This window comes from Carica papaya, chromosome 8, assembly GCF_054855325.1.
Source record: "Carica papaya isolate Zhongbai chromosome 8, ASM5485532v1, whole genome shotgun sequence".
Taxonomy (NCBI): domain Eukaryota; kingdom Viridiplantae; phylum Streptophyta; class Magnoliopsida; order Brassicales; family Caricaceae; genus Carica; species Carica papaya.
The window spans coordinates 9,675,692-9,687,214 of record NC_142316.1 but is presented as its reverse complement, the minus strand read 5'-3'; the positions used below and the strand labels follow the sequence as shown (position 1 = coordinate 9,687,214).

At 35.3% G+C, this 11,523-nt stretch overlaps 1 protein-coding gene across 1 annotated transcript; it reads right to left on the bottom strand.

The window, feature by feature from the left end:
- Positions 1-328: 328 nt before the first annotated feature.
- DPB (Transcription factor DP) lies at positions 329-10,558 on the bottom strand. Its single transcript, XM_088209081.1, has 9 exons — positions 9,899-10,558; positions 9,275-9,354; positions 9,072-9,115; positions 3,754-3,816; positions 3,440-3,586; positions 3,301-3,369; positions 3,062-3,160; positions 1,492-1,562; positions 329-930 (listed from the first exon to the last, which is right to left on the bottom strand). Exons 1-9 carry the CDS (start codon positions 10,156-10,158, stop codon positions 693-695), a joined length of 1,071 nt encoding a protein of 356 aa, XP_088065207.1. The 5' UTR covers positions 10,159-10,558; the 3' UTR covers positions 329-692.
- Between the last annotated feature and the right edge of the window lie 965 nt (positions 10,559-11,523).

Sequence of the window (11,523 nt, the reverse complement as noted above, 5' to 3'; positions counted from 1 at the left end):
ACAAGCACCATGGGTAGAGAAGATACCAGTTCTTGATAAGAAATAGAGAAGAAAAGGGAGAAAAAAAAAAGAAATTTCCCATGAATAAACACAAGAAATTACAGAAGACTTTTTAACTTTGTTGTACAATCACTGCCCACTCAGAGATTTGAGCAAGCCATCCATTAAGTTTTTCGGCATAAGATCCTTTTCAGGACTGACCAATGTTTAACTAAATGAAAACACTGAGGAACACCTAAAAATACATGTCAAGCAGGCGAACATTACAATTACACTGGGTGAAAACTGACTAATCAACGACAAAGATTATAAACGTAAAGAAAACAGGTACGACAGAAAATGACATAATTTTTTCAATTAATTCTTTAATTCTGTATGTAGCTGGCTCCTGCCTAGAACATAAATTGTTTCTACCACATAAGGCGAGAGTGAATAGGAAAAATCAATTACAATGGTGAAACTTTTTCTAATATGCAAAGCAGATAGCTAGCCGGAATAAATACCCCTACAAAGTTCTCAGACAAAATTAACTAATCGGCTCACTACCATATGCTTCTTAAAACAAGGGTAAAATCTAATGACATGAGGATCTTCGTAAGGAACCCACCTGCTTCCGGCAATTTACTTTACACAATATACACAAACTAAGATTATAACTCAGATCAAGATGATGAAAGCCTGAAGCAAGCTTACTAGTTCTCATGTTTGATACGTGCTTTTATTATTCCAGGAAGAGGTGGTGATGTAGGAGGCCTACCAGGTGTGTTTGTCCTTGGGGTAGGCATGATTTGTGGTTGGTACATGGCGGACATGCTAGAACCTTCACCACCATCGGCAGAAAAATTGTGTGCAGTATGATCGTCTTGCAGTCTCTCACAAAATTTCATGGCCTTCAGAACATAATTGTCATCATGAAGCTCAAAAGGAGTGCTGCAAACAGGATAACACATTATGAGAACATAAGCAATGGCTGAAAATAACTGAACTGGAAAAGAAAAAGTTGAAAGGATTTCCAGCTGAAACCTCAAGCACCTCGTATCCTACCTTCACTGCCAGCATTTTCAATCCCCAGTTCCTCTCACTTTTCTGTAATTTCCAACAAAAGCATTTTCTTCCCAACTTCCCAGCCACTATTTTCTTCCCCTGGCCAACCTCCCAGCCACTATTCCAACCCCTCCCCCCTGCCCCAACCCCCCTGCATTTACTTTTCCAACCCAAAGCTTTCAGTACTTCAACCTACTGCTGGAGCTAGTGATTTGGTATACACGGTATCCAGAGCAGAAATGTCCTTACTACCATTGACCAACAAATAGAATTAAAGAGCTTATCAGAGGTGTGCTTTTACTTTTCCAACCCAAAGTGTGCTGTGTTTTTTAGTAATTCAACCCACTGCTGGAAGCTAGTGATTTGATATACATGGTCTCCAGAGCAGAAATGTCCCCACTACCATTGGCCACCAAATAGAATTAAAGATCTTATCAAAAGGCTTACCTATTGAAGTCAAAATGCACTAGCTGCATATCTTCTGATATCTCCACCTCAACAGTTGCATGAGGGCGTGTCTGCAATTCCAAATGTGATGAGGTAATGAAAAATGACAAACAGATTATGCTTCCAACAAAAATGCAGTTGAAATACTTCCATGACTGCCCTCAAAGAGAAACAGGGAATTTCCAATCTTGTTTTATTTCAAAATGATGCTTGTACAAATTCTCTAAGAATGGTCCCAGATTTGAAATCTGGAAAAGTTGAAACATGATGGTACATTTTCAGAAAGTCAACAATGCACAATCACATTATAACTCTTTCCTCAAGAAGGAAAAGAAAATCACATTTTAACTCTTATCACCGAAGGAGACAAACAACATCCAACGTGCAATTTTCTTTATTTATTACTGATCAAATTTGAAAAATCAGGCTTCCTATGACACAATCTCTTGCATCACTATCCCCTTAATACAGTAAGGCACCATGATGTGTGCTTTGTGTGTGTAGAGAGCGAGAGAGAGAGAAAGAGACGAGTTGTTTAAACTCATTGTTTTTAATAATTTACTAATCCTTTCGGTGCACCATTGTGTTCTTTCCTCTAAGGAAAGAAAGAGCACAAGGTTGCTGGTACGAACAAACAGAAAGGACTGTCAAAATGATTACAACAATGAGACTCACAATAAGAAATTAAATATGAAAATAAACAACAAATAATAGCATATCAGAAAGATGAAGGTGGCTATAGTTTTTGACATTAACTACTGCACTAAATTACAAATAGCAAAGAGAATATGGAAACAAGAGAAATCATGCTCCCATAACTTTGAGCCTCCAAAACCAACTAGGAAAATCTTAGCACAGAATGTGGTCCCATAATTCCAACCCTCCAAAAGCAACCGCGAAAATCTTCATACAGAAGAGACTACACAGCACAGCAAGCGTTCAGGCAGAAAAGAAAGAACAAAAAGACATGAAAGTCACTACAGAAAAGATCTTGAGAAACCTTAGGTTGTATAAGTAGCAGTCCCATGAACTTTTCTTAGAAATTTTGGTTTAGTATGACCAGAAGAGGGTAAAAGTAAAGCTGATCATACACTAGTAAAGTTGTGGAAAAATATCATTCATGGTTGTTTCTTCACCACATGAATATTACATGTAGAATGGAAAACAAACAGAATGGAAAACAATCAGAATCAAACTGAAGTTCTCTGGTCAAGGTTTGGAATTCATGAGGTTGGAAAATTACAGAGATCAACTGATGGAATATAACAAGGTTCATTAGATCTCTGTAGACATTAAGAAGAAGCTTGGGCCAGTCCAGCAGACAGTGTCTAATAGTCAAATCACACAATAGATTTCTGGTAACACTGTTTCCTCATTTATTTCGTCAATGTCTCAAGTACTTCTTTATAAGCCAGCAGACCACCAAATAATGTCCGCAACTTAAATATGAAATTAAAATTTGATTAAGTTGGAGCAGAAATTCAGAAACACTCATAATATAGGAATCTTATTGGTAATCTTAAACACTACTTCATATACATAAATAAAAGGAATAGATTAGAAAATTTACCTGCACCAGAATAAATGGTAAAGCCACACCCCCACTTGGAGCATTTTCAGAGCTGTACAACTGCTCATTTCGCTGTATCAGGTTTTGAAGACCTATGTACTTTATGAAAGCAGAAAAGAATTAATTATACCAGGGATGAGTATGAAACATGTCAGTTTTAAAAGAAAAGTCCACCTAATAAGCTCATGTAAGTAAATAAAACAAGAATCAGAAAAAATAACATGAATGACGGTTCTTACTTGGTCTTCCAGCTCCTGTAGATAGGCAGCTTTCTTTTCAATCTTGTTTCTCAGCCCAAGCCGCTCAGCCTGCATATGAATAGGAATTAAGATAAGCTCATGTAGATTCAGAGCACTGATCAACAAGAGCAATTCACACCTTTAATTCTTCAATATCACTCAGGCTAGTACGAGGTAGACCCTTCCACTGTATTTCCTTTTTATCTTTGGATATAATATCCATCGCCATGAGCACATTTAGGGCATCGTATACTCTTCTTCGTATGTTTTTCTCATCATATTGTTGCTGTTGAATAAGTTTAAAAATAACATAACATAATTAAGTCAAATGTTCTCCCATTTGAGCATTGGTTGAAGCAAAATAAGTGCATGATGTATATATGTAACATATACACATATATATCTGTATGTATATGCAAACACATTTATATAGCCCGTTGAAGAATAGCAAACCTGATCAGGCGATGTTCCACTACTACCAGGATCTGCAAATTCAGCTACAAGTTCATCTGCAACCTGAAATTAGTTTCAACTCTTACATACAGACTTTTTTTTTAAAACTTTGAAAAGGAACTCTCACATAAAGTTATAATAAGTTGGCATATAAGAGAAAGAGGCAACATTAGCAACTCCAAAGACATGGATAACAAAAGCCCGTCATCATATTAAATAAGGTACATTAAAAGGATGTCGACATAATCACCAGAAAGAGCATGCAGAATCAAACAAGTACAGGAACTGGCAAGTGGATGGGAATCAGAGATAGAAAATAACAGATAAACCAAGAGAAACAAGGGTTTTGAATTGAACAGATTTGTATATATCTAAAAGAATTTTCTTCAATGTAACTGTTCCTTAGTGTGATTGGTGGGTAAAACAACAGCAAAACTCAGAAGTGGTTAGGACAGCAAAGAAATTAAATTCTAATGAATTACGACTACCATTAAAATTAATTAATACAACACTTGTCAACATGCTTGGAAAACTCTTAAGAGTAATTAAGCCTACATAGGATGCTTCAGATCCAGTAGCTTGAGTTGGCCTCACTATCAGCTTCCTCATAGTTAATGCCAGAAAAAAAAATAACCATCCAATATCCGGATAGCCAGCAATTCAACATCAACCCACAATAATCTTGACACCTGCCCTGTGCTTTCAGCAACCTAATAAAGAATAGATCCACTGATGTTATCACACTTCAAACTGATTCCCTCCAATCCATGCAAATCATCAGCAGAGTATGTGAAATTTTTTTGTGGCTCACAATTACTAATGGTCACAAAACGTCATCATTCCCTGCAAAAATTGAGACTGAATCTATATGAGCTTTTACCCCCTATGGCAGACCATAGACCTATCACCAAGCATAACTCACTTTCAAGAGATAAAGAGACACCTTTATCTTCATAACTAAAAAGGAGAAATGGCAGATATCACTTTTGCATGAGCAACACATCGACATGTCAAATAACATCAGGTCAATGCAACAAATGCACTACGTGAATCTCCACAGCATATCAAAACCTAACGCATACCCAACCCTTCTACTTTCTTTTTCCGCTCCTTCAGATAGTTATGGCATTGGTTACGAATTACACAAATATCTCCCTGAAAAGAAGAACAATTATAGTACAAACAATGTCTCATAATAATAAGCCCAGTAAAAAGCCCGAAAGGAAGCCCCAGCTGAAGTATAACATTGATTTCTTCAAGCCCATGAAGAAATTGGAAGACCTTGGCAATTTGATAGATAGGTAATAAGGCCGCACCAATCAATATTCAATACGAAAGGATAATCTAAATCATGTCCTTACACCTTTATCATCAAAAGAGGCACATGAAGATTAGGTCAAAATTAAACTGTCCTTTTATGAATACTCAAGAAGGGTGGAAGGGATAAAGAACGTCGTAGAGAAAGTCAATGGCCCATTGAGCATAAAAGATGCCCAGTAGACAGCTAAAGATGGTCAATTGCGAGAAAATCAAAGAGAGAAAATAGGGGAGTGTCCTGATGACAGGGACAGAATGTTGAGGGATATCTCTTGTGAAAAGGAAGTTCAATTGTACTTACCTACAGGGAGATTCATTTTGGTCTTAACCACTCTTTGCAAAAATTGTACTGTTTTCCTCTTATAGATAATTACCATGGCAAGTGGGCTATAAAGATTTGATCCAGATCCTGGAGGAATTATGAATCAAATCATGACATGCATCAATGATTCAAAAGTGGCTTCTATCTCTAAGTCAGCAAACCTTAGGGCTCTTAGCTGTGGAAGGGCAGATGAAGGTCCAGGTTTTCATCCACAAACTTTTACCCGAAATCACTTCTTATCATTTTTTTTCTTTGCCCCAAAGGGGCCGGTACTAGGTTGGGCTTGTGGCCCTTTAGATTTATAAATAAGTGCTTGAATCAGGAAGATAGTTGGAACTGGAGGAGCAGGATTTAGTTGGACAGTTTTCATAGTTTTAGAGTTGCCAAGAAGCATCAGCATCTGAAAAATAGGATTGAACTTTGGATTAAGGATGAGTTTAAAGCCATTGTTATACAGGGGAATTCATGCAGGATAATGCACCTAAAAACTAATTTGTCCTAGGATAGTTTAGAAGTAGAGAAACTCTAGGAAAGAAATAGAAGAATAGAGATTGACCACAACAAATTAGAAACCAAGGTGAAGAAATTTAGAGAGAATTAGATTGAACTGAATAGTTTAGACAGAATAAAATTCAAAAGAACAAATATAGAGAAATTACAAATAATAAAACCCTACCAAAGAAATATTAATCATCATCTATTATTTCATTACAGTCACTAGCCCTTATATGAGAATTAGTTCCAACAAATAAAGAAAATATTAAAATAATTAAAGAAGAAATCAAAAGCTTCCTTAACTTAAAATTTCTCTACCTAAATAGCCCTTGCTCAAAAAAAAAAAAAAGAAAAAACAAATCTACCTAAATAGCCCAGGTTCCTAAATAACTTAAAATCAAAATAAATAGACTATATACATAAAAAATACTAAATACCAATAAAAATTACTATTAGAAAATAACTTCTTTAATAGAAAACTCCTTCCAAATTAACATCTTTTTATTATGCATTATTCTATCCCACTTAGTGAACACTCGAGCTTAAGTTGAAGTGATGAAGCATCAAGTTCGAAAATGCTTGAGCATACACTTCAAAATCTTTAAAAGTCAAGGCTTGCGATATTCTCCATAGAAAAATAAAAAATTAACCAAAATCATACATTCTTTAAGATCATCAAACCAATGAAACAAATGAAACCATCCGAAAAATTATGTTGATTGCAACCATCAAGGAAGAAAACAACTTCAACAGCACCATGAGGTCGAAGAACTTGAATGGGAGCAAATATTTCTTGAGCAACCACTTGTGGTTAATTAGAACTTCAAGTTTCTCATCTTCTAACATAGAAAAAGTTTTAGCTCCACTCTTAAGCTCAAGTTCGAGTTCTTATAAAACATCTCATACTTTGAGAACTTTTGAGGAAAAGTCTACTTCGTACTCAATATGTAACTAATAACAAATAACTAACATACAACAATAACTGAGAGAAGTTTAGCACAGATGGCACTTTCAACATATGGATGTTAGACACAAACTAATTGTGAACTCTCTATGCATTTATGAGGACAAAAAACTTATATATCACATGTAATCTGGTAGGTGATATGTTAAAATAAGTTCAATTCCATGCCAAGATTATCACCTTCAACAAGCTGCTCTAAAAAGTATCCGGTGCAAATCCAACTAAACCAAATTCAAAAATGGATGAGCAAACTAGAGAATTTCATTAATCAGCTTGCACTTATGGACAACCAGTATCATACAACCTAAACTCCTATAGGAAAACCAATATCACAAAATCTCAGGAAACACAGTCAAAACAGAGAAAGTAACACAAATCTCGCTGCAGTCATGTGTGCATGAACACATATCTAGTAACAGATGAGAGCCAAGACTTTGGCTATGCCTTTATTTGGTCATGGTGATTGTAAACTAGTCATTGTTGCTACTTGTGACAGCTGGAAAGAGGAGATCTAGCAAGGCAGCAATGTGGATTCTAGTGGTGAGTGATGTGGTTTGCGGTGGTTTTGGTCGTGATGCTCGGGGTATAGACTGGTTGGTTCTATCCGAGCCTGATGGTAGGGGTGGTATCAATCACTGATCAACAAGTGGGGGTGAACTGAAAGGATGGGGGTCTATTTGGCTTCTTTCTTCGCTTTGGTGATCAATATATTTGATGGAAGACTTGCAAGTTGGAAGAAAGATTTCCTATTTAAGGTGAGCACGTTCACTATTGTTAAATACATTTTGGCTAACCTTCCAATCTATTACTTGTCTACTCTTCTTATCCCATAATGCTACTAAAACATTGAAAGTATCTGGTGTCACTTCTTATGGGGAGATGCTATGAGCAACATTGGGTGGACTTAGGATTTAAGCAATCTTTATTTAAACTTGGGAGGACTTGGTACCAAGTCTTTGCTAATGCTTCAACAAATCACTCCTAGGTAAATGGCTTTGGAAATTTATGACAAAGCAATGCTATCTATGATGAGGGTGATTAGGACAAAATTTGGGTTCAAAGACTAAAATGCTGAGGGGTCCTTACAGCACTAGTCTTTGGGGTGGATCAATAAGGGAGGATGATTTTGAGGTTTGTATCCAATTCAAGGTAGGTAATAGCAAGAGAGATCAATTTTCAGATGACATGTGGCATGGCTCTTCTCCGCTCCTCAACCAGTCCCTTAGTTGTTTCCGTTGGCTAGAAAAAAATGGCCTCTTGTGGATCATTGCTTCTCAATACCGGGTAGCAAAGTGGTGCTGAAGGTCGAGGTTAAGAGAAACTTCAATAACAAAGATCAGGAGGAGAACGACTAAATTCGATTATTATGCAGAATTAAAATTATATAGTTTACGTAGTCTACAGAGCATGAACCTGTTTAGTATCTATATTCAGAAAATTACTTCTTTGTCAATCCTTCTATCTTCATATCACTCAGCTTCCTACTGGCCCTTCCTTTTCTCTTTTGACAGAGTTCACCTAAAGTAGCTTTTTTTTGCTCAAGAAACTCTCCATGAGAGAATCCTCACTATTGATAATCTCATTAAATGAGGCAGAACAATGGTTTCCTGCGCAAGGATGTTGTGGAGACTCCAGAACATCTTCAGCTAGGAAAGATGTCTCATATCACTTGTCGTCTATGATTTTGAATCTTCTCAAAGTGCATAGAGACATGGCAGGTTGGTGGCAGATAAACTATGAGCATGGCAAGGTGTCCACTGTGATAAGGAGAGGAAAAAGCCAATTTCTTATTCTTTTGATAAAGTCCTTGATGTTCAGTTCCAGACTCTTGTTTTTCTTTAAGGGCCATCCGCTCAATTCTACAGAAGATATAGGGAAAATTTTCTTTTGTCTTTGGTCTGCACCAATTTGGTCCTCTAATGAATTGTTTGATTCCTTTTTTAAAAACGAACAAAAAATGAAGTGCAAATTAAACAATCCTTCACTACCCAAAAGATATGTTTACTAGTAATAATTTCTGACTCTATTACAGAAGGTGTTGCTAAAGTGTATAAGATCTTTCAAGTATCATATGATACTAAAAACATAAATTATGGGCCAAATCTTGCTAAAACAAGTAGCTCATTCCCAACAAAAGAACAAGAGCTCACATAACAAGCTGCTAGATTCACAAATGTAACTGGAAGCGAACAAAAGAATGACTTCAAGAAACTGTCTGACCTCATTATAAGTTGTTCTTCCCTTGCTTTCCACTTTTTCACAAACTGTCACAGATAATTCAAACAGGAAAAAAGTGAAAGATAACTACGTATTTTCACAATTGATACAACTTCTTAAGAAAAAAAAATGTTTCTCGCTATAGAAACAATAATGTTGCTGTAGAAACAATAAAATGAATAGATCAGCAGAGATGAAATAAATACCTTTCATGCTAAATTGGCGGAGCCCTCTGCCACTCTTATCAGCTCCAACGGCTCGTTGGCCCCTCTTTTTCTTCTTATTGCTGTTAATAAACTGACTATCAGCTAAGCTGTGCAAAAGAACTTAAAGCAATAGCTTATACAGAAACAATGAGAACATACCATAATAGTTGACAAACTACCATTTTAGCACAACATAACAGAACCCACGGACAATTACTCAAGAAAATTGAAAATTCAGTGACAAAATGTGAACTTTTCCCAAACACATTCAAACTGAAGAAAAGTTTATCATGTGAGAACACCAAATTAATGAATAGCGAAGATTAAAATCTGATCCTATCTCAACAACTAGATATAAAATAACACTATTCCAGGAATGTTGAACAAATTATCCATTTAAAGATATGTAGCAATTATATGCCAATGAGATATCGACCGTAAAATACTATGAAGAAGGCAGAAACCTATATAAGATTCCACAATTTTCCATCACGAAGTTACGATTGCTCAATTTAGTTCAAAACCCTCATGCACAAAAACCCTATAACCCACAATCCGCCTAGCATTACATTGAATTATGACTCATGATAACTTTAAAGCTAAATTCTCATCAAGAGGACTCACCCGGCTGCGCCTTGAGATCCAGCATCATCCCCATGAATGTCAAGGTGATTTAATCGAAGAAAAGTGCTTTCGCTCGCTGGTGTGGTTATGGCTTGCTCGCTGCGACTAGAAGGCGAGCCGACGCTACCGCTAGTGGACACCGATTGGCCAGAAACTGTAGTGCCCCACGACCTCGTACCACCTCCTCCTCTAGACATGGTTGCTGGGTTTTTCTCCCCATCGTCTTGGCGATTATGGTTAGAGTTAGAACCAGTTACCATGCCTACTGCTACCCGAAATTCGAGCAGAAAGATTCAAAATAACATACGAGAATTGGTGGAAATTGGGGATTTTGAGGGACACCCAGAAGAGAAATGACCTTAAAAGGATGTGGGTGCTTGACATGAAGGGAGATTGTTGTTATCGTTGAGGATGATGATGATGATGAACATCAGTATGAGTTTTTGTTGTGCAGTCCGAGAAGGAGTGCAGTGAAAGTGGATAGAGATTAGCTGGAAATGAAGATATTGATCTGAGAAGAAGACGATTGAGGTTTGTGATGAGATGAAGCCAAGTTTTTGAGGGAAAACAGTTGACCACAAAGATCAAAGGGTTCCAAGACCTCATGGAAAAGAGGGAAAATAATCAAATGTGAGGGTTTGGTTTCGCTAACCCATTTGATTTTGATGGGTTAAACATAATGGGCCTCTTTGTAATCAACTTCAAATTCAATTTAAATTATTTGGATAAAATAAAGGATTAATTTTTCTTTTTTGTTCTGATTATAAAAAATTGATTTAGCTTTTAAAGTAGTAATAATAGTGAAAAATTTTGTATTATACTCAGAAGTATAAAGATTCGAATTTTATTAAATGGTGAACTTATAATTTTATTAATGTATCATAAAATAATAATGATTGATTTATAATATTTAATAGATTAATAATTAAAATTTAATTTAATTTTAATAAAAATATTATATTTTTAAGTAAAAAAAAAATATTTTGAAACAGATAAATTTTTTTAGTTAAAATAATTATAACAAAAAAAAAAACCTAAACCTATAATTTTATCAGAATTGGGGAAAAAGTAAAAAAAAGTTTTCTTAATTTGCATAAACCTGTTTGAAAAAAAAAAAAAAAAAGTATGTGCTTTTGGATATATATATATGTACGTATATAATAAAAAATCTAGTTGACTAGAGATTCCACTCATTGAGTAGGAAGGAAGCTTCGGTGTCAAGAAAAGCATAAAGGACAAGAGGGACTTTATTTGTAACAACTCTAAGCATTAATTATGAGCATTTTAATCCAATAATTTTCTTTTAATTTCTTTCCATAATGATAATCTCTGCATCTCATTTTTAGATTAAACTTAACCTTCATTGTTTGTATATTTATGAGTAAGATGGTTTGATTATAAATATGAATAATAAAAGAGGAAGTGATATATTAAAACATTACATTGCTAAATTTATATGTATTTTACTCAGAAGTTAATTAATAATTAATAGAATACCAATCAAACTGAAAAATTTTAAATCTGATATTTTCTAAAAATTTATTTCATTTGTGCTTCCTTTACTTCACAATTATGCATCTTTTATACAAATAAAAACATGGTGTAAACACATAAATTTTTAGAGA